The 25060-nt window shown below is 39.6% G+C and overlaps 1 protein-coding gene across 2 annotated transcripts in view; it reads right to left on the minus strand.

Moving 5' to 3' along the window:
• Window positions 1-25060, minus strand: part of USP53 (ubiquitin specific peptidase 53) — a 62535-nt gene that overhangs the window by 15797 nt on the left and 21678 nt on the right. For both annotated transcript variants that reach the window (XM_056116933.1, XM_056116932.1), the window contains exons 4-9: window positions 22662-22796; window positions 17779-17892; window positions 17618-17700; window positions 14753-14858; window positions 14050-14196; window positions 12535-12684 (exon numbers count right to left, since the gene is read on the minus strand). In XM_056116933.1, the coding sequence (XP_055972908.1) occupies window positions 12535-12684; window positions 14050-14196; window positions 14753-14858; window positions 17618-17700; window positions 17779-17892; window positions 22662-22796 (735 nt within the window). The remainder of the gene's footprint in view (window positions 1-12534; window positions 12685-14049; window positions 14197-14752; window positions 14859-17617; window positions 17701-17778; window positions 17893-22661; window positions 22797-25060) is intronic.

Here is a 25060-nt window from a genome sequence, read left to right on the forward strand (position 1 = left end):
ATTGAATTTTGACAAACATCTCAAGGAAACTTGAGGGAGAAGTATGGAAGAGTATTCACCATAGAAAGATAGCATAGCATGATAGCCATATGAAATAAAGGGTGTTTGACTCATTTACTCATCAAGCATAAAAGTTAATGCGGAATGAATTAATTTAAAAATGACCAAAGCTTAAAACAAAACAAAAACAAAAACAAAAAAAAACAAACACTGTCCTCCCGTTGTTCATCAATTTGCTCGAGCGGGTCCAGTAACGTCTACATTTTGAGACTTGTTGTTACTGTGTTTGGCATCTTGAATACTCCACGGGGAGCTTGCCTGGCTCTGCCATGTGGGCTGGATACTCTCAGTAGCTTGCCGGACTCTCTGAGAGGAGCGGAGGAATCGAACCCGGCTCGGCCGGGCTCGCTGCGTGCAATGCAAATGCCCTATTGCTGTGCTATTGCTCTAGCCAAAGCTTAAAGAATAAAAATAAAAATTAAATTAAATACCTTGGGAAAAGGAAGTATTTCTTAGGACATCAAACTATGTCCTATTTCATTTCAAAATGAAATTAAACCGAACTATTTCGTTTCAAAATAATGAAATGAAATTCATCAAAATAACTAATGTTTTTGAAAGAAACTAAAGAATTAAAAATATTAGGCTGATATGTAGAATAAAGACATTCTACAAGTTCTTAAAAAGATAGTACAACAGGGAAAATGGTCAAGACATTTGAACAAACACTTCAGCCATCAAAGTATAAAAATGGCCAATAAACATGAGAAGACGTTCAAAGGAGTATTAATCATGAGGGAACAGCACATTGAAACCACAATCAGATAACCTTATGAATTCACTAGAAGGGCTAAAACCAAAAAGACACCAGGAAGTGCCACTAAGAATGTGGGCTAACAGGAACTCTCATATTTTGCTGTTAAGAAAGGTAACTCAATATTATCACTTTGGAAATCAATTTGCCAGTTTTTTGTAAAACTTAACATATATTTAAAATATAACCAGAACAATTAAAAAATGAAGAACTGTTACATAAGACCTAAATGAAGCCACTATGCAAATGAAGAAATAGAGGGTACTCAGTGATTAAAACACCCTGCCCAGAAAACTGGGCTTACTGAATCTACCGGGGCTGGGAGAGAGCTGAAGGCCCTGAGTTTGATCACAGATACCAGATGCCCCAACCCCAGTAGCCCTGGTGGCCCCATGGAACCCACTATGCCCAAACCACCATAGTACCAGGCTGAATACTGCAGGGAATAGCCTCAGTCACCAGAGTACCACACAGCAGCACCCCTATTAAAAAACAAATACAAAAACAGGCAGTCTAGACTGAGGCCAGTGTTCTCCTGGGATGAGGGTCAGATGAGGAGTCTGACAGTAAAGGGACATGAAAAATTTTGTGAAGTGATGAAATGTTCTAGATAATGAGTGCAGTTCAGAGTGCATGCATTTGTCAAATGATAAGTCGCATTTTCATGTTTACAAATGATACCTCTACAAAGTTGATTTCAGAGTTTATCCGTCAGTATTTGAACCCGGGACTTGGCTTTCTCCGTGCACACTCCCCAGATGTTCTATAGGACCCAGGGACACCCAGCATCCCTGAGCCTCTTCCTGTTCATCTCCAACACTGTGCTGGTCTTCGTCCCCCCCAGGATGTACTCCCCCCCACACACCAGGTACCTGTGGGGGCGTGGCCTCTGCAGAAGTGGGCGTGGCCTAATTTTGGGTGGGTGGATGCTCACACAGTTGCAGGTAGTTAATTCATACACAGAAATCTCGTGGAACATCTCAGTCCCCATACCTACACACCAACATGAAGAAACAACGCAAATCCAGACCACGTGGGGAGGATGATGAAAGGAGTCCAGAAGCCTCAGTAGGTGCTACTCACCCAAGGGACCTCTTTGAGAAAGAATTCAGATATGAAGAAGTTCAATGAACTCAATGAAACAGTGAGACAGATATCCAGTAAATTAAAGGAGGACATGAGAGAAACAATTGAGAAATTACGGGAAGAAATGAGAGCAGAAATTGGAAAGCTATGCACAGAAATGTCACAAATTAAAGATTCTGTAAATAAAATAAAAAATTCAGTCTGTGCCCTCAACAGTAGAATGACCACAGAATCCAGTGAGCTGGACGATCAGCTGCAAGAAGTCAATAGGCAATAACAAACAATGACAAAAGACCTCAAAATAGCTCTAGAGCGAATCAGAGACCTAGGAGATGATTCCAAGAGGAACAACATTAGAATCACTAGAGTACCGGAAGGTCAGGGAAACAATTCCAAAGAAAAAGCCATGGTTAAACAAATCATTGCTGAAAAATTCCCAGAGCTGGACAATGCAGCAATTCAGATTCAAGGAGTCTGAACGGTGCCAGCTAAAAGAGACCCTAACAAAAACATTCCAAGACATATCATAGTTAGAATCATGGATGCCGTGGATAGAGACACAATACTGCAAGCAGCAAGGGCAAAGAAAGAAATCACCTACAAAGGAGCACCCCTTAGATTCACAACAGACCTATCAGAGGAAACCCTTCAAGCCCAAAGGTGGTGGGATGTAAGTGAAAAAACTCACTAAATGAAGGCTTCACCAAGAATTCTCTATCCGGCTAAACTCTCACTCAAACTTGAAGGAACGGTACACTATTTTGTGGATAAATAGCAGCTCAGGAACTTCAGAGACTCAAAACTAAACCTAAAAGAAGGGCTAAAGGGGCTACTATAAGACAATACAAACCCTATAAGCACAAGAGACCCTTACAGAAAGATGACACAAAACCCCATAATAATAATCTCTCTCAACATCAACAGTCTAAATTTACTAATTAAGAGACACAGAGTGGCAAAATTGAATCAGAGACAGAACCCAACATTCTGCTGCCTACAAGAAACTCATCTCAACAGTCAGAGCAAACACGGACTCAAAGTTAAAGGATGGAAAACAATCCTGCAAGCAAACAGCTCTCTCAAAAAAGATGGGGTGGCCATACTAGTATCCGACAACATAAATTTCAGGTTGAAAAAGATTAGAAGGGACAGCGAAGGCCATTTTCTCTTCATCAAGGGATACGTACAACAGGAAGAAATCACACTCTTAAAATGTATATGCACCTAATGAGGGAACAGCTAAATATTTAAAACAACTGCTAACAGATTTTCAGGAGAACATTGCTAGCAACACAATAGTAGCCGGAGACTTCAACATCACCTTATCACCTGGATAGATCAACAAGAACAAAACTCAGCAAGGAAACATTGGCTTTAAAAGAATAGAAGAGAAAGGTATAGAACTATACAGGGCTTTGCACCCCATAAAGAAAGAATACACATTCTTCTCCAGTGCACACAGAACATTTTCCAAAACAGACTATGTGCTAGGACACAAAACATACCTCAATAGAATCAGGAAGATAGACATAGTATCAACTATCTTTTCAGAGCACAATGCACTGAGAATAGAAGTGAATCACACACAGACAAGGAGAACCAAATCAAACACCTGGAAATTAAACAACTCAATGTTGAACAACGAGTGGGTCAGGAAGGAAGTCAAGGACAAAATCAAAAGATACCTGGAAACAAATGAGAATGAAGACACGAGCTACCAGAACCTATGGGATGCAGCTAAAGCTGTGTTAAGGGGAAAATTAATAGCTCTGCAAGCATTTCTCAGGAAGGAAGAAAGGGCCCACATAAATAACTTGACTTCACAGCTCAAGATCTTAGAAAAGGATCAAAAAAGGAGTCAAATCAGGCAGAAGGAAAGAGATCATAAAACTTAGAGCAGAAAACAACAGCATGGAAACCAAAGGAACAATTCGAAAGATCAATAAAACCAAGACCTGGTTTTTCAAGAAAATAAACAAAATCGATAAACCATTAGCAAGACTCACAAAGAAAGAGAGAGAGAGAGAGAATCCTAATAAACGGAATCAGAAATGAGAAGGGGGATATCACAACAGATACCAAAGAAATTCAAAGATCATCAGAGACTACTTTGAAAGTCTGTATGCCATGAAACAAGAGAACCTAGAAGAAATGGATAAATTCCTGGATTCCTATAATCCCCCAAGGCTGAATCAAGAAGATCTAGAGTACCTGAATAGACCTATTAACATCAAGGAGAAATTGAAACTGTAATCAAAAGTCTTCTCCAAAACAAAAGCCCAGGTCCAGATGAATTCACTAGTAAATTTTTCCAAACATTTAAAGAGGTCCAGGAAACTGAAGAAACAAACTTCAAAACAGTTTTTATGAAGCCCATATCTCTTTAATACCAAAAGGAAACAAAGACACCACAAGAAAAGAAAACTACAGGCCAATATCCCTGATGAACATGGATGCGAATACTCTCAACAAAATACTAGAAAATAGAATTCAACAACTCATCAAAAAGATCATACACCATGACCAAGTGGGATTCAACCCGGGGATGCAAGGATGGTTTAACATCTGGAAATCAATCAATACAATCCATCATATCAACAATAAAAAGATAAAAACCATATGATCATATCAATAGATGCAGAGAAAGCATTTGACAAGATCCAGCACCTGTTTATGATGAAAGCCAAAATGGGGATAAAGGGGATTTTCCTCAATATAGTTAAAGCCATCTACCACAAGCCTACAGCAAGCATCATCCTCAAGGGGGAAAAACTGAGAGCCTTCTCTCTAAGATCAGGGACGAGACAAGGATGCCCACTCTCTCCACTGCTGTTCAATATACTACTGGAAGTACTTGCAATAGCGGTTAGGCAAGAAAAAGAATTAAGGGCATTCAGGTAGGAAAGGAAGAAATCAAGCTCTCACTATTTGAAAATAATATGATACTATACTCAGAGAACCCTAAAACCTCTACCAAGAAACTCCTAGAAACAATATACTTGTATAGTAAAGTCGCAGGCTATAAAATTAATACCCAAAAGTCTATGGCTTTCCTATATGCAAATAGTGAGAGAGAAGAAAGTTATATGAAAAAAGCAATCCTGTTCACAATTGTGCCTCAGAAAATCAAGTACCTAGGAATCAGCTTAACTAAGGAAGTAAAAGAACTGTACAAAGGAAACTACAAAACGCTACTTCAGGAAATAAAAGAGGCCACGAGAAAATGGAAAGATATCCCATGTTCATGGAGCGTGAGAATTAACATTGTCAAAATGGCAATACTTACCCAAGCAGTGTACAAATTCAATACGATCCCTGTAATGATACCCATAGCATTCTTAAAAGAAATGGCGCAAACACTCCTGAAATTCATATGGAACAATAAGCCCCCACGAATAGCTAAAGTAATTCTTGGGAAAAAGAAAATGGGAGGAATCAACCTCCCGAACTTCAAACTCTACTACAAAGCGGTAATAATTAAAACAGCATGGTACTGGAACAAAGGCAGAGATGCAGACCAATGGAACAGGGTTGAATATACTGACGTTTCCCCCCAAACATATGATCATCTAATCTTTGATAAGGGAGCAAGAAATGTGAAGTGGAGCAAGGAAAGCCTCTTTACCAAATTGTGCTGGCAAAACTGGATAGCTACATTAAAAAAAAAAATGGGCTCAGATCTCTGCCTAAAACCATGTACAAATCAAAATGGATTAAAGACCTCAATATCATACCGGAATCTATAAGGCACATTAAAGACAAAGTTGGCAAAACCCTCCATGATATTGAAGCTAATGGTATCTTCAAAGATGTCATGCCACTGGCCAAGCAAGTGAAAAAAAGACATAGACAAATGGGGCTATCTTAAACTAAGAAGTTTCTGCACCTCAAAAGAAACAGTGACAAAATACAAAGGCAGTCTACAGAATGGGAAAGGATATTCGCCCAATACACATCCGACAAAGGGTTGATATCAAGGATATACAAAGTACTGGTTGAACTCCACAAGAAGAAAACATTCAACCCCATCAAAAAATGGGGCTACAAAATGAACAGAAACTTTCTCAAAGAAGAAATCTGAATTGCAAAAAGGCACATGAGAAAATGCTCTACATCATTAATCATCAGGGAGATGCAGATCAAAACAGCAATGAGATATCATCCCACACCACAGAGACTGGCCCACATCTTAAAGAACAAAAGCAACTGGTGTTGGCGCAAATGTGGCGAGAAAGGGACCCTCCTTCACTGCTGGTGGAAATGCCAAGTGGTTCAGCCCTTTCGGAAAACAGTATAAACGATTCTCAAAAAATAAGAAATTGAGCTTCCATTTGACCCAGCAATACCACTCCTGGGAATATATCCCAGAGAGGCAAAAAAAGTCAAAATGACATCTGCACTTGTTTGTTCATTGCAGCACTGTTTACACTAGCCAGAATCTGGAAAAAACCAGAATCTGGATAAAAGCCAGAGAACAGATGACTAGTTAAAGAAACTTTGGTATATCTACACAATGGAGTACTATGTAGCTGTTAGAAAAGATGAAGTCATGAAATTTACATACAAGTGGTACTACAGGGAAAGTATCATGTAAGTGAAATGAGTCAGAAAGAGAGGGATAGACATAGAAAGATCGCATTCATCTGGGGAACATTAAGCAACAAAAATAGGAGACTAACACCCAAGAATAGCTGAGATAAGTACCAGGAGGTTTACTCCATAGCTTGGAGGCCAGCTGCACACTCTAGGGGAAAAGGCAGCTCAGAAAGAGAAGGGAGCACCAAATAAAGGTGTTGGGAGGATCTTCCCAGGATGAGAGATGCATGCTGAAAGACCGAACATGACTGCCACTCAATGCCTCTTTTGCAAACCACAGCACCTAATAGGAGAGAGAAAACAAAAGGAAATGCCCTGCCACAAAGGCAAGGTGGGATGGGGGGATGGGGGGTGGGAAGAATACTGGAATCATTGGTGGTGGACAATGGGCAATGGTGGAGGGATGGGTACTCGATCATTGTAAAACTGAAACCCAAGCACCAAAATTTGTCAATCTACAAGTGTTCCTCATGGTGTTTCACTAATAATTTTAAATAAATAAATTCATAAAATTTCTAAAAAATTTAAAAAATGGTTAAACAAAAAAAATAAAGTTGATTTCAAAAGAAAATCAATGAAAATCAATTCAACAAAAGCCAAGACATCCTAGAATATATCTATCTAGCTACCTACCTACCTACCTATCTACCTATCTATATTTTTTTTAATGGGGGAGAGACTTAAAAAAAAACCCACAAAGCCTTTTCAAGCTGCTAGGAGTTAGTTGTTTAATTTCTTTCCATGGCAATTCTAAAATACTTTAGAATACAAAACTAAAACTCACACAGTTTTACATCAAATTTTGACAATTTAAACAATGCTGATACAAAAAGCAACAAAATATAGTTACGAACTAACTCCAAAATGTAAGGGAATTTCTTTATGAACTATTACAACCTACATGAAAGTACCAAACCATGGTGCCTAAAATAAAAATTTTACAAAAGAATTTAACAGTTAATCAGTTCTGAAAATGTATGCAGTCATGCAATCCTAAACTTATTTTGTGTCTCCCCCAAAACCCAATAATTTAGACTAAATAACCTTTTTTAGAATTTCTTGGGGGGAGGGCACATCTAGCAGTGCTCAGGCCTTACTCCTGGCTCTGTGCTCAAGAATCACCCCTGTTGGTGCTCAAGTGACCATAGATGGTGCCAGATTGACTGGCAAGATTAGTCAGACTGGCCAGATTGACAGATCAAGCCAGGATCGACTTTGTGCAAGGCCAGAGCCTTAACCCCTGGACTATGTCTCTAACCCCATTAATTTTTAGAATTTTGTATTACTAGAATTGTATTGAGCTGCTTGTCACTTCCCTCACTTAGCATAACACTTTTAAGTTTTGGCCACACTACTGCATGAATCAGTACTTCTCTTTATTAAGATTATATTTTATAGCTACCTCACAACTTCAGTATCCATTCATCTACGATGAACATTTGATGTGATTCTACTTTAGGTGACTACACATTAAACTACTATAAACAATTAAGTACTGGTTTTATGTGGACATATATTTTCATATAAATAAAACTGTTAGGATGCATGATAATTAGATGTTTAAATGTAGAAGAAATTGAGGCCAGAGTGAAAGTACAGAAGGTGGGGCGCTTGCCTTGCAAGCAGCCAATTTGGGTTCAACCTCCCGCATCTTGTATGGTCCCTGTGAGTACTGCCAAAAGTGATTCCTCAATGCAGAGTCAGGAATAACCCCTGACATCACTGGGTGTGGCACAAAAATTAAAAAAAAAATTTCTAATATGAGAAACTTTTCTGAATTGATTATTAAATTATTTCCATCATCCCAATTAAAAGGCAAAACTTATTTATACCCTTGCCAACCTTGGTGTCTTTAGTCTTTTAAAATTTTAGTCATTTCAACAGTCATAAAATCTCATTGAGAACTGAATTTATATTTCCATGTGCCTACAGATGCATTAAATATTACCTCAAGAACTATTTACATTTGGTATGTTCACCATATGATTTGCTCTCTTCTTAGTGATTTATTTCTCTTTATATTACTGAGCTGTAAGCACTGTTTATACATTCAGGATATAAATGGCCTTTGCTAGACATATGCTGAGGTAATACTTTCTCCTGATCTATGGCCTGCCTTTTCATCAGTCTACATCTTAAATTCTCAGAAATTTAAATGTGGGGGCTGGAGCGATAGCACAGTGGGTACGGCGTTTGCCTTGCACGCAGCCAACATGGCTGACCCGAGTTCGATTCCTCTGGCCCTCTCGGAGAGCCCGGCAAGCTACCGAGAGAGTATCTCGCCCGCACGGCAGAGCCTGGCAAGCTCCCCGTGACGTATTCGATATGCCAAACACAGTAACAACAAAGTCTCATGATGGAGACGTTACTGGGCCTGCTCGAGCAAATCGATGAACAACGGGAGGACCGTGACCATGACCTTATATTACTGAGCTGTAAGCATTGTTTATACACTTAGGATATAAATGGCCTTTGCTAGACATATGCTGAGGTAATACTTTCTCCTGATCTATGGCTTGCCTTTTCATCAGTCTACATTTTAAATTCTCAGAAACTTAAATGTGGGGGCTGGAGTGATAGCACAGTGGGTAGGGCGTTTGCCTTGCATGCAGCCAACCTGGGTTTGATTCCCAGCATCCCATAAGGTCCCCCGAGCACGGCCAGGAGTAATTCCTCAATGCAGAGCAGGAGTAACCCCTGAGCATTGCTAGGTGTGACCCAAAAAGCAAAAACAAAAACAAACTAAAAGAAACCTAAATGTATTGGCTACTCTATGGTCTCTGTTTATTCACTGCTTCTTTTGCTTTCTGGGCAGGACCACAGCTAGTGGTGGTTGGGTTGGGGGTCTCTCCCATATGTGCTTGGGGAAGAGGTGCAGAGGGCGCCTCCCATATACTTTGGCCCTTTAAGTCTTCAAATAAAGAACAGTTTTATCAGTCTGTCTACAGCAACACTTTTTATTTTAGGTCTGCTTTCTCCAGGTCCCAATTTCCTGCTTTTCAAAACTGAATGCTATTCTAAACAGCAGTCTAAGATTTTAAATTTGGGGATGTTGAGTTATGTTGTGTTTCTTCACTGTCACTGTCCTCCCATTGTTCATCGATTTGCTCAAACGGGCCCAGTAATGTCTCCATTGTGCCACTTATTACTGTTTGGCATATCGAATACATCACAGGTAGCTTGCCAGGCTTTGCTGTGCGGGTGACATACTCTTGGTAGCTTAACGGGCTCTCCAAGAGGGGAGGAGGAATCAAACCTGGGTTGGCCAGGTCGGCCACATGCAAGGCAAACGCCCTACCCACTGTGCTATCGCTCCAACCCTACTGTGTTTCTTAGGATTAGATTTAGGTCTGGGGTTGTGTTTCTTAGGATTAGATTTAGGTCTGGGGTGTAACTGAATCAGATGGTCCTTTGTATTTAGTTTTTAAAAATTAAAAAATTACACTACATCCAGCAGTGCTCAGCCTGTGGAGTAAGAGGCACTCAGGCCAGTGCTCCAGAGCCCTGGGGTCAGACCCAGCAGTGCTCACAGGTCATCAGGGCTAGCCCAGAGGTGCCCAGCATAGAGTCATACTGTGCCAGGGGTGGACTAAGCGACACCCATGCTGGCATGTACTCCCCAGCTGGCAGATGGCACCTTAAAGGGCTCTACTTTAAAGAACTTTATGTCAGGTCAAGAGCAATCATTAGAGGTAATTTGTTTTATCTCATTACACAGAGAAGCGAAGGGCTGAAGTGACAGCACAGCAGGTAGGGTGTCTGCCTTATATGTGGCTGACCCAGGTTTGATTCCTTCACCCCTCTCGGAGAGCCCGGCAAGCTACCAAGAGTATCTCGCCTACATGGCAAAGCCTGGCAAGCTACCTGTAATGTACTCTATATGCCAAAAACAGTAACAACAAGTCTCACAATTTGTCTCACAACAAGTTGTGAGACGTTACTGGTGCCCGCTCAAGTAAATCGATGAACAACGGGAGGACAGTGACAGTGACACAGACAAGATGAGACATTTCTAAGGGTTCTCCTTGGTGCTATTTGTACTAGAATGTCTCGCCTCTCTAGCTAGTGGGGGATGCAAATTATCCCTCGCCGTATGCAGGTTTGGTATGGGCCCGGTGTATTCCAGTGGCTCCTAACTTAGTGCAGCTCTACCCCTATATATGTAGGTCTCTGTTCTGCCAGAGATTAAAGAGATCTCTGCCAATCTCCAGAACCTTCCTCCTCTATGTCTTTGTACTTTCTTTCTGGCATATATTCAGCAATTCATAGTCAGCATAGCCCCCAACCTAGTTTGGTCAACTGATCTGAGGCCCTCATTCCCCACAGCAGTCCAGAAACCACTTCCAGGAAGTTAGCCGAAGTCACATCGGACACAGTTCTTTGTCCAACATTTCCCTACTCAGCTGACTATAGTCCAGTGTCTGAAAGAGTTTCTTTTATGATTACCTTTCAGTATCTATATAGCAAACCAAGGTGGCCAAAAAAAAAAGGGGGGGGGACGGAGAAGGGGGGGAGAGAGAGTGTGTGCACAAGAGAGAGAGAGAGAAAGTGCCTGCCATAGGAGGAGAGGGCATGGGTGGGAGAGAAACGAAGGAAAGGGACATTGCTGGTGGTGGGAAATTACACAGGTGAAGGGACAGTTGTTGGAACATTGTATGACTGAAACCCAGTCATGAACAACTTTGTAAATGTGTATCTCTCACGGTGATTCAGTAAAAATAAAAGAGTCACTTCATCTATTTGGTTTTCTAATTTTTAATAATGGATGGCTATTTCCTTTAGGAGAAGAATTAGAAGTTCACAAACTACCAAGTGTTTGATTTTTTTTTTTTTTTTTTGCTTTTTGGGTGACACCTGGTGATGCTCAGGGGTTACTCCTGCGCCTGCACTCAGGAATTACTACTGGCAGTGCTGGGGGACCGTATGGAATGCTGGGAATCGAACCCGGGTTGGCTGCGTGCAAGGCAAACGCCCTACCCGCTGTGCTATCACTCCAGCCCCCACCAAGTGTTTGAATTTTTAAATGTAGTACTTGATAAATGGTCCTCGGCTATGTGCTTTGATGAAATGAAAGTTAATGAAATTATATGTTGCTTACTTGTAACTTGTATTTTTCCTTAGTTTTTTAGGGTTCTTTTGGGGGGATGGGTTTGTCCACACTTGGCAATACTCAGGGGTTACTCCTGGGTGCCAGGGATTGAATCTGGGTCAGCTGTGTGAAAGGCAAATGCTCTGCCTGCTGTGCTATAGCTCTGGCCCACAGTCTATATTCTTTAAACTAACTTACCACTTGATCATAGGACATTCATAGAAAATAAGCTGAGAACAACACAAGCACAATCAATAGCTTTTAACTGCGGGTAAGCTTGAATCTACTATAGAACTTTTACTTATTATTTTTTTTTTCTTTTTGGGTCACACCTGGCGATGTACAGCAGTTAGTCCTGGCTCTGCACTCAGGAATTACTCTTGGCAGTGCTCAGGGAACCATATGGGTTGCTGGGGATCGAATCCAGGTTGGCCACATCCTGGGCAAATGCCCTACCTGCTGTACTAAACCTCCAGCCCTACTGTAGAACTTTTATAAGATTCAGATGTCTGCCCTGATCCAATGACTCAAGAATTCAAGAAACCACACATGTATGGTTTTCCAGCAGGTACAGGAGAGTTCCTGATACAAACCCCTTATTAAGAACTATTTATTCACTAGTTTTCATTTCGATTCATTTGAATGTCTGAATAAGCTATAAGATCTAGTACACTATATCTAATTACAGAAACAACTTAACACTATCACTAAGCTATTATTTAATGTAGTTATGTCATTTCATATTATGTCATTAATTTACATATATTATACATTATATGCCATTTACATATGTCATCCATTCTTTTTTTTAATTTTTTTATTAGTGAGACACCATGAGGTACAGTTGTAGACTTACAAATTTTGTGCTTGGGTTACAATTATACAATGATCAAATACCCTCTCATCCATTCTTAAAAAGTAAAAAGCAATCAGTAAAAGTGCCACTTACCTCTTTTACATTTGCATCATCAAAAAATACCCATTTGGAACTCTTGGTATGAAAAGCAAAGGCACAGTAGTGTCGGCTAGTGTAGCAGATCACGCCAACAAGATGAAGGTCACTATTTTTGGCATTTTCATCAGTAACCCTATAAAAAAGCTGTTAAAAAATTAATAATGTACATTTTTCTTTCTAAGAGGATCAGTAACTTGATGAGTCACACATCTGCCCCAGAGAAATACTTCCAATGCAAAATGCAATTTCATTCAGATTATTTAAATAATGAAGACACCACAGGCAATTTACCGTTATCACAATTACTAGTTTTACTTAATGTATAAGAATCTCTAAGACCAATAAAGTAAATTTACTACAGTTTGGTAGCACTGTCATTCTGTTGTTCAACGATTTGCTAGAGTGGGCATCAGTAACGTGTCCATCGTGAAGACTTGTTACTGTTTTTGGCATATTGAATATGCCACGGGGAGCTTGCCAGGCTCTGCTGTGCGGGGTGGGGGGGGGGGGATACTCTTGGTAGCTTTCCGGGCTGGAGAATTATTATAATCTATAGAAAAAATATGGGAAGCAAATACTTGAAAAATGACTTTAGGATTTAAAGAGGCAGAAGAGCCATTGCAAAGAAATATAAAACAAGGAGCTAATTCAAAATTTTATGAAACTTACTACAGGTCAGTAAAACAATATATCTCTGATAACAGTGTGGACACTTTATATACAAAAATGCAAAATGTGAGATAAATGAGACATTTCCCGGTAATTTTTTAATAGCATATTTGAACATACCTTAAACGTATTATGAAGAGAAAACTGGCCAAAAGTTCTAACTATAACATAAGCCAGTACAAAATATACTAAGGGAATAGTATTTGGTGGTAGTGGAGTAAGGGTGAAGGAACAGGCAGTCCTCACATCTTACTCCTAGTTCTGGGCCCTAGAATCACTCCTTGGCCATGCACAGGGGACGCAATGCCGGGATTGGACCCTGGTTGGCAACATCCATGGCAAGCCCTTTACCCCCTGCCTGAGTTCTCTGACCCCGAGAATAAGACTTTAAGCAATTAGTGTATGGGTAAACTTTAGATCTTCAGTCTTTCTGACTTAATACTTCTAATCATCATCACACACAAGCATACACAAATTCCAAGCATCACCATTCTCAAGTGAAACAGGAGACCAGAAAAATAATGCAGAGAATAGTGCATGTGACCACAATTTAATCACCTGAAAATCGCCAGGAATGGCCCCAGAGCACCACCAGATAGGCCCCTCACAAAAAACATAGTGAACCAGGATAGGGCAGGAGACTATTTAGTTTGCAAATAAAAGTTAATCCCAGATAAAACAAGAAAGGCATTCCAGCTAGTCTGATCTGGCTAACTGTATTAGTTACATCTAAATATTATTTCCAGTAGAAAGAAATCCCCGTCCTGGATAACAAAGTAAATTAGTATCTAAAGATGCGTTAGAAGAACTGAAACATAAAAATGAAAACAGCTGAGCTACCCCAGGAAGAGAAAGATGTGTTCCCAGATTCCGAACAACATCTTCAGTCAAGTCGGAATGTTCAGAATCCCAGACTAATCCAATCGTCACAATCTCCGGGCAGTTCATTAAAACACGACGAATTTTGATTTTTTGGCCACAGTTACTCTACAAGAAAAAAAACAAAACACAACAGGCAAGTTTAGAAATAACCAAAAACAGATACACCACATCCTGTGCCTTATACAGTTTATATTATGCAATCCTGACATGTATTGAAAATTATTTCTTCAGCATACTAAAAAGGATTTCTACCAAACTATCTATTGTAATGACAGATTAAACAAGATGACTATTTTAAATTAACATACTTTTCTTTGGTATTTTTGTTGATTTATTAAAACAATAACTCAACCTAAAACTACAAATAACTCCCTATATTTATAATATTACAAAAGAAAACCAATGTATTATTTTAGAGAATAGAAGCAACTTTAGCTCAAATGATACATTTTTATAACTTAAAAATAATATAATCAAAATAAGCTGCCTTAACCCCTTTACTGTTTGCAGTTTTAAAATATTGCTTAGATAAGCTTGTAAGGTATAAAAGGTATAAAATCATTTTGAAAAAACTAAAATTAATTACACAATAATCTCCAAATGTCAATTTTAAAGTCTACAAGCAAAGAAACATACTAATAATTCTCCCAATTATACTCACAGGGCATTTCCTATAGTCATCAGTTGTGTTTGCTGCTTGCAGCACCACAGCAAACGTTTCAGGTTTAAAGCGCTCATGTCTTTCCATCATTCTTTCAACTTCATTACTGCAGAAGGGGAAAAAAAATACCAAATCCGATCTATGAACTTAAAAAGACGTCTAATTAATTACACATAAAAATGTCCCGCTGTCAAAATAGGCATGATCACTTTTTGTCTTAAAACACAACTTCAACTTGGGAGCTGGAGAAATTGCCTTGACATAGTCAACCCGTTCTCCTGAGCATTGAAGAATGATTCCTGATTCCTGAGTCCTGAGTGCAGAGCCAGGAGTAATCTCTGAGCACCACCAGGTGTAACCTTCCCCAAACAAAAGGCAAACAAAACAGCACACAAACTCTCCCTGAAACATTAACAATAAGGAAAACTTCCACAGGGTAAAAAAACGAGAATTTGGAGGTGAATGACAAAAAGAGTCAACAGATGAGATTCTACCATTGTTTAGGATTATAGGATCTGGTGGCAGAGGCACAGTACAGGCAATACAGCACTTGCCTTGCATGCAGCTACTTTGGCTATGACCCTGGTTCGAATTCCCAGTACCAAACATGGTCCCCTACACAGGTCTCTCTGAGCACAGAGACAGAAACAGCTGTGTGTGTGCCCAGTGTGCCCACCCCTGCACAATAAATAAAATCTAGAATCACAGAAATTAAGTAGGGTGCTTTTTCTGAAGGTAGAGAATAACTTAAGTGGGAATTTCAGTTCAAACTTTGGTCTCAGCAGAACAAATTATAGGAAAGGCTTCCTGTAGTATCAAGTTCTCAGAAACAAGGATTCATTTTCAACTAAGCTCTTTCCTGATTAACACATAAGTCCTAAATAAAGCTATTTAAGTCGAGCCTGTGCCTTATTTCTATTACGAACGCTAATCATTTCATCATTAGAATCTATGCTTTTTATTCAAGCTTCCAAGAGTCACAGCTTTATAAACCAAGGTCTCTATAAACCTTTAAAGAACTAGTTAAACATTGTCAAAAACAAAAACATCATCTGGGTTTTGTTCTTCTATTTATAGAACACAGGCAGATTTAATTTAGCATCACTCTTAAGGGATCCAGAGTTTTCAGAACAATAAACAAGAACTGGCTTAATCTTAAAGCTCCCAGTGTCATTACCCTAACAAAGCCAACCTGTCCTTTGAAACTTTGAAGCCAGACAGTGACTTTTCATCTCTAGCAATCAAATCCTGAATTCGATCTTCTTCCAGTATAATGCTGTATGTCTACTTTGGTAATCCGTTTTTGATATATAGCCCCTCGGATCAGTGATGCTGGTGAGATCTTCAGGAGAACTGGCAGCAACTTCTCCATAAGCACTTGCTGCTTCAGCTTTGCACTTTGATGTCATGGAGAGTTTCTTTCCTTAAACCTCATAAAGCCTCTGCTGACTTTAAACTTTAGGGCCTGATGTTGAATTACGCTTTGGATTAAGGAAATGTTGTAGCTGGTTTGATCTTCCAATCAGACCACTGAAAGTTTCTCCACATAGGAATAATAATATTTCACTGTATTAACATTTTATACTTCCTTTAAGATCTTTCCCTTATTGGTAGTGGTGAAGGTGCAATAACTTTGTACACCGAAAGCATAAATGTTAACACTACTGCAACCTGGCCAACCCGGATTTGATTCCTCCACCCCTCTCAGAGAGCCCAGCAAGCTACTGAGAGTATCTCACCCACATGGCAAAGCCTGGCAAGCTACCCGTGACGTATTCGATATACCAAACACAGTAATAAAAAGTCTCACAATGGAGATGTTACTGCGTCCGCTTGAGCAAATCGATGAACAACGGGAGGACAGTGCTACAGTGCTACTGCAACCATAGTACCTAATCTACAACAAAAATTTTTAACAGGGGGCAGGGAACAACTTTTTTATTCACAACTCAGTTATTTGGCATAAAAACCATCAATTTTGGCCAATGTTAACTTTCAACATGCATTCCCCGCATCAAGTTTAATTATTTTTAGCCTCTTATTTCAATTGAGAAATGTGTGAGCGATAGTACAGCAGGTAGGGCTTTGCCTTGCAAGCAGTTGAAGTGGGTTCAATCCCCTACTCCCATATGGTCCCCCGAGCACTGCCAGGAGTAATTCCTGAGTGCAGAGGAAGGAGTAACCCCTGAGCATCTCTGAGAGTGACCCAAAAAGTCAAAAACAAAAAAAAAATGAGAGACAGAGGAGTGTGTGACTCTTTCTTTCACTGTACCATGTCAAGTTCACTACAGGAAGGTTAATTAGCTTAATTTCAATATAGCTGTACCTCAGGTATCAGGAAGGCCCAGAGGAGGGGTGAAAGTTGGGAAAACTGAACAGAAATAATATTCATCTATTAAGTTTAATGTCTTGCATGAGTTCAGTTTGTGGGCACCCCAAAACTGCAATAGTAACATCAAAGATCACTGATCACCATTAGAGATATATAATAATGTAGAAATTAGAATAGTCCAAAATCATCAAATTTTGACAGAGACATGAAATGAGACAAGCTAGTGAAAAAATATAGGGCTGACAAACTTGCTCAGTCCAAGACTGCCACAAATCTTCAATCAGCAAAACGAACAAAAAAACTCCACTGTATCGACAAGTACAATGAAAGTATATTTGTATATATATTTGGTTAAATCAGGGACATCCAACTGAGATAGTACTGAGATAGTACTTTTCATGGTAGTGTATTTCCTCATCTCCGACGGAGATTAGAAATTCACCTATATTACTATTTTTTAGTAAAATAAAAGCCTCAATATACTTAAATGTGTTATTAACATGTTTGCTAAGAATACAATCATGGGTTCTTACCACAGGGCAGTCGTAGAAATATACCGCACAAACTCAGTAAAAGGCAGAGGGTCTGATGATGCTCCACAGCTATGGCATATACACTACAAGTGAAAATATGTGATTAATTTATAAATGACACAACAAAAACAGTATCTAAGAAAACAGGTAAGCCATCTTACCTGTTCATACAAAGTCATAGCAAACTTCTGGTGAGTGATGCAAGATTTAGAGGTACACATGTCGACATCTCTGCTTGGCACTATATGAAAATGAATCCTCTCTAATATAGTTTCCTAATTGAGAAAAAAAAAAACACCAAGCTGTGGATCTTGCAGTTACTCCAAATACACACCATAAATTACAACTCTTTGGGATTCATACAAGGTGCTGAATGGAAAGAATCTCCAACCAAGAATACTCTATCCAGCTAGGCTATCAGCTAAGTTTGGAGGAGAACTGAAGAGCTTTTGTGACAAGCAACAGTTAAAGAAATTCTTTGCCCTTAAATCGGTCGTCCAAGAATAGAAAAGAACTCTATAAAAGAAAAATCTTAGATCATACATACAACTTGAATCAAAATATAAAAGATTATAATATTAACCTTTACACCTAATAAAGGAATCATTCTGCAATAAATTTTATACAAATTTCCAAACTTGTAATACAGATTATTAGGAAATAAGGATAAAATAAAACTTTTTTTAATCAAAACTTGACCAATAAATTATTTTAACTAGTTAGCTTCCCTTTCTCCTCCTCAATAACATTCAATATATATAAATTTCTCTATATCCCAAGGATTATCATGTCATGTACTGGCACATATATGCAAGAAAAGGTGAAACTATAAAGTAGTTTGCTAAATCTCTTTTTTTTTTCTTTTGGGCCACACCTAGTGGTGTTTAGGACTTATACTATCTCTACACTCAGGATTATTCTTGGCAGGCTCAGGAAACCCATGGGGTGCTAAGGATTGAACACAAGCTGGCTGCATGCAAAGCACACTATACTATGACAGTGTCCCCTAAATATACATGTCTTTTAAATAATGGATCAATTTCACTGATTTTGAAAACAATTTTAATATGAAATCACATTCCGTGACTGTGTCCTGTGTTTGACACACATTTTTGATTTTCTTCTTTTTTTTTTTCCAGAGCCAGTAATACTCGGGCTATATCTGGCTCTGTGCTGGGTTTGTTCCCAGTGATACCATAGATCTAAAAGCATGCAAGACAAGAGCCTTAACTACTGTACTTTTCTCCAGTACTATTTGACACATTTTAATAGTCTGTTAAGCTGTGCAATATCCAAAATCTTTCTGTCAATTATAAAAATAATAAAGATGCTCAATAAAACATGGCTATCACAGATAAATCTTAAATGAAATCTAGAGTGAAGATTACAAAAATTCAGAGGATTGGAGTAGCCATGCCACTTCAACATTATTTAGTTAAGTCAACATAAAGTGAATATTTTAAGAACTTGAGCTAAGGCTGTCTTCGAAAACTCTTGAGCTTATTTGCAAACGTGGTTTGGTGCATGCCTCAGGCAACCGCAAGCGAATGTCTGAGCTTGCAAAGCAGTGCAGAGATTCGATCAAGGAAGACCTCAAAGAGAGAAGAGCAGAAGTGCTGGTAGATACGGCAGAAGCCGGGAAAAGCATTCATAACGCCCACCTGTCCTTCGCCAACTACAAGACCAAGATGACTGCCCTCCGATGTCCTGATGGATCTATCACATCTTCCAGAAGGGCAATGGAGAAGATTATCCATGACTTCTACTCAGATCTCTTTGATAGCCATGCCTACCTGCCCACATACCAAGTTCCGCAGGATGGATATGTCGTTCCCAATGTTCTCCCTTCCGAAATCCGACATGCCACTTCATCAGTAAAGAAACAAACAGCACCTGGCCCAGACAAAGTCAGACCTGAACACCTGAAGGACCTGCCATCAGTACTCATCAGCACGCTGGCTCGGCTCTTCACACACTACCTGTCTGAATGCAAGGTTCCGTCCCAATGGAAAACCAACAGGACTGTACTACTGTACAAGAAGGGAGACATCCACGACATTGGCAACTATTGCCCGATCTGCCTACTGTCTGTCATCTACAAGCTGTTCACTCAAGTCATCCTGAATAGGATTGGCAGAACACTAGATGAAGGACAACCATGCGAGCAAGACGGGTTCCGCAAAGGATTCAGCACCATTGACCATATCCACACGATAACCAAGCTCATTGAGATTTCGCGGGAGTTCAAGATGCCACTCTGTCTAACGTTCACTGATTTAAAGAAGGCCTTTGATTCTGTTCAGATAGAAGCGGTCATTGAAGTCCTAGCCAATCAGGGCATTCAAACTCAATACATCAGGATCCTCTGTGAGCTGTATTGCAGATTCACTACCAGGATCTCACCATTTTACAAGGAAGTGATCATCCATGTCAAGAGAGGGGTGCGGCAGGGTGATACCATTTCACCGAAACTCTTCAGTGCCACCCTCCAGAACATCATGCAAGGATTGGAATGGGAAGGAATGGGGGTGAAGATAGATGGTCGGCAACTACGCCACTTCTGCTTTGCTGATGACGCTGTTCTAATAACAAAAAACATTACCCAAGCGGAACAAATGCTGGCCGACTTTGACCGTGAGTGTGGAAAGGTCAGACTACAGCTGAATCTTACGAAGACAATGTTTATGAGAAACAGCCTCATTCCTGACGCCCCATTCGCTCTCAATGGAACGACCATATCCTAATGCAACAATTATGTGTACCTAGGTCGAGAAGTCAACATGATGAATGACCTGGCACCTGAGTTGCGCAAGAGGAAGAGAGCAGCTTGGAACACCTTCAAGAGTGTTGTAGAAATAGCTAAGAGGAGGAAGAACCTCCGGCTCCAGGCACATCTCTTTGATTCCACTGTTCTTCCTGCACTTACGTACTCCTCAGAGACCTGGGCCCTATGCAAACAGGATGAGAATGCTATTTGGGTCCCCAAAGAGTAACTCATAGAGCTATGCTTGGAGTATCACGTTTCACTCAAATGAGAGAAAGAATCTGGAGTTCCAATCTCCATCGACGATCAAGAATCAGGGATGCTGTCTCTTTTGCCAAGGCGTGAAAAATCAGATGGCCTGAACACTGAATGAGATTTAGAGATTGCCGCTGGACTAGAGCTGTTACCGACTGGATTCCACAGGACGTCAAAAGACCACGTGGCCGCCCACCTACCAGATGGTCAGACTTTTCATCAAGATTATGAACGATCGGTTTGAGGCTCTTCGTGTTCCTAGAAAGAACAGATGCCACTGGGCTACACTAGCACGCAACAGGGGCAAATGGAGACGTTATTGGCGCCCGCTCGAGCAAATTGACGATTAACAGGAAGTCAAGTGATCAAGTGAGCTAAGGTTATAAATGCAAGAACTTAAAATATGTGTTTAGCCTTTTGGACAGAACCACAATCTTCCAGTAAATCACCAAAATGACCAAAACAAAGGAAAAGAGGAGAGAACCCCATTAGATTCTTCCTAAATTTTTAGAAAGCATGAAGCTGTTCCCCTCTGGCCACATACATGAGGATCTAAAAGAACGCTTGCACTGTGGACATAAAGGGAATGGACAATGTTCAAAAAGGAAGGCCCCAGAAATGTTCCACAGCAAAACTGGTAAAGTCTGCAATGTTGCCCATCCTGCTCTTGGCATCATCAAACCTGTAAAGAAAAGATTCTTGCCAAGGGAATTAATATTTTGTTGAGCATAGGAAGCACTCTCAGAGTTGAGAGAGCTTCCTGAAATGTGTGTGTGTGTGTGTGGGGGGGGGGGGGATGATGGAAAAACGCGGAAGCCAAAGAGAAAGGTACAGTGGGTAGGGCATTTACCTCGCACATGGCTGATCAGGATTTGGTCCCCAGCAACTCATAAGGTTCCCCGACCAATGGTGAATGCAAAGCCAGGAATAACCCCTGAACATCACCAGGTGTGATTCAAAAAGCCAAAACCCAAAGAGAAAGGTACTTGTGTTCAACTTGAGTGTTACCCTACTCACCCACTCTCTGAGAGCCAGTTAGGAGGATCCTGAGCAGCAGGGACCTGTGCCCCAGGAATCCACGACATGAGAGGGAAAGAAATCAAAGGACCTCTGGACTAATTTGTTTTTAAAAGATGTGTTTAAACACATCTTTAGGAGGGATAATGCCAGGAAAAGAAGATGTAAGTTGGATTGCAGAGCCAGGAGTAAGACCTGAGTGCCCAAAGCAATAAATACATACAATCACTAGGAATAAACCCTATGAGTCTCTAGATCTGAGCATTTTGCTTAACTTCTGCTACATATGCTTGTAGCAGAAGTTTACATATGATTTCCTTAAGAAATTTCCTTAAGAAATTCCTACATTGGGCTGAAGAGATAGTACAGTGGTAAAGGCACTTGCATTGCCTGTGGCTGACCCAGGTTGGTCCTGGGTGCCATGTATGGTCTGGCAGGATTCAGGAGACCAGCTCCTATTCCCTCGCCAAACTATCACAGCAGGTAGTAAGAAATACTACCTCTACTGGGAGGGTGGGTGCACAGGAAGTCTGCAGAAGCAGAACACTGAGTTAAGAGACAGAACTTATGTTTATAATATTTAGAAACATTTTTTGTTAGTCTATAAACTTTAAATTATTTGTGCATTCTAACACTCAAAAATTCTACCAAGCTGCCGAGAGTATCTCGCCCTCACGGCAGAGCCTGGCAAGCTACCCGTGACGTACTCGATATGCCAAACACAGTAACAACAAGTCTCATGATGGAGACGTTACTGGGCCCGCTAGAGCAAATCGATGAACAACGGGAGGACCGTGACCATGAACAGTCAAAAATATAACAACACAATCAAAACTAAAATATACAAAACACTGAATGATTTTAATAACTCTGAAGGATGGGTAGGACAGACACTGACTGGCTCTGAAAAAATTCCTATTGTTATAAATATATGCTTCATTTGTCTCAAAGTCTGCATGACTTAAGAAAAATGCGCTATTATTTTTAGGGATGATTAGAAGTACTTACAAAGCACTCTGCGGCATCATCCATATGACCCAGTTGAAATCGCTGCTCGTCTTTGAAGCTTTCCGCAAGTGCATGTCTTATGTTGTCTGAGGGAAGAGCTTTTTCCCGACTGTGTTGAAACTGTGCAAATATTGTCTGGGAATCAATAAGTACATTAAGTTTAATTCCAATAGTGATAGAAATCACTATCACTCAGTATATTCATTACAGTAAATAAAACTAAAAGCACTACCCTTGGTGGGCCAGAGATACAGCTCTCATTCAGGAGCACATGCCTGGTGTGCACGGGCCCCCAGTTCCATGCCCTGCACCCCACAGCCTCCAAAGTAGCCATCGGTTAAGCCCTGATGACTTCCTGCATGGCTTGGACGGCCCACAGTATAAAAAATATAGCAAACAAAAATTATATTCAGAAACTAATACAAAAAGATCTTTTGCTTTAAAATTCTGAGTGAAAGTCAGGATTTAGGGATGCATGGAAATGATGCACTAGTCCCTACAGAAAACTCACTTAAAAAGTGAGCACATAAAGTTCTCACATGCTAGCCTCAGAGATCGTAATTAAGCCTGAACCAAAGGCCATTTTTAAACTGTTTCCAACTGATTCTGACACAGGCTGTTAAGTGTTTTAAGACAAACTGCTTGAAATATAAAAGTATAATATAGGAATTAAAATTATGTTAACCCTTAAAGTTATTTTAACCAAAGGGGGGGAAACCCACCAAATCAATAAATATTAGTGAGAAGTCACTATCTCAGGAAAAAAAGGCAGCAGCCTAAATCAACTTTTAATAACTTCTACTAGGGTCTTAAATAAACCTCACAGAAATGGCATCTGATAGGAAAACAAAAAAAATTATATAACTTCAACAAAACCATTATTATAAAACTTTCTTTTAAAATGAAAATGTACATTTTATAAGACATACAAAAGGTAATGACTTCTAATATTTTTACTTAAGAAGGGTTTTCTTTTCAAGTTTTCAGTTTTTTCCCAGAGAATTATTTCTTGTCCTTAATCTAACAGTGAACACCTCATTCATAGTAAAGTTACAGGTATTAATTCATAGAAAGTAAAGTTACAGGTATTAATTATTTTTTAAAATAAGTCACTATTAAAACAAATTGATAAAAACACCTGGAAATCCTGACTGTCATGCCCACAAACTGCCTCTGAGCCATATTTAAGTGGTCACCAGCCTTGATCCAGAGACTCACAAATGAATCTCAAAATGGATTAGCTCCCTGTAGAGCTGTCTCCAGGCCCCAAGCATTCACAATTTTAGAATTCTAGGAGCATGCGGCTGCAAAAGCAGACACGCGACTCATGATATTCATAACAAGCAATAGAAAATAAATTATCTAGCATCTGTCTGTGGCAGGCAGGCTTGAACGGTGGTGGGAAGGTGTAATGGTGGTGGGATTGGCATTGAAATATTGAATGTAATCAATTAATGTTAACAACCTTATGAAAATAAAACTTAAAAAAACAGAAAAAATTTTAAAAAGATTCATGAACTGGAAGTGTTAAAGTGTTAAACTTTATGTTAAAGTAACCATCCTATCCACAAGACTCAATACAGATTCAATAAAATTCCTATCAAAATTCCAATGGCATTCTTCAAGAACAAAGAACAAATACTACAACTTGTAACAATGTACCCCTAAACTAGGAGTGGGGCTTGTATGGCTGTCAGGCCACACAACATCACAAAATCATGTGGTCTGGACCAGAAGCATAATGGGATAGACACATCTGCTTCTTGTTGGCTGCCTGCAACCAATCTGTCTGTATCATCTAGCCCACGAATGAGATTATAACTATCCACATGGCCCTTGGCAGAAGAAAATCTCTCCACCACTGAGTAGGAGTACAAACATAGTCTTGTAAACCAACGATACCCCAATAAAAAATAATTTAAAATATCTTTTCTATTTCCCTTATTGAATTTAAGCAACAACAAACACATTCCAATAAGTTCCAGTTCTATGACAATCATCGTATGTGGGAGTGACAATCCACCAAATAATTAGTCACACTGAGTTCTGTATTAACTCAAGAGATCATGTTATCTCCAAAAAATTTTTAAGAATTAGCATGTAAGCTAGGAAAAAATTTCAAGATTTTATTCTACTACAAAAAAAATCTTAATTTACATACAAATAAAAATCCAATAAAGAAGCCAAATGATATTATATAACCAGAACTATAATTTATCAGTTACAATTCCAAATCCTAAAAGAGAAAAATATTTTAAGAATTGTTTCTTGGGGCTGGAGCAATAGTACAGCAGTTAGGGCGTTTGCCTTGTATGTGGCGGACCCGGGTTCAATTCCCACCATCCCATACGGTCCCCGAACACGGCGTTTTAATTTGCTTAAGCCAGTTTGGAATATTT

This window comes from Sorex fumeus, unplaced genomic scaffold (assembly GCF_029834395.1).
Source record: "Sorex fumeus unplaced genomic scaffold, SorFum_2.1 ptg000033l, whole genome shotgun sequence".
Classification (NCBI taxonomy): Eukaryota; Metazoa; Chordata; class Mammalia; order Eulipotyphla; family Soricidae; genus Sorex; species Sorex fumeus.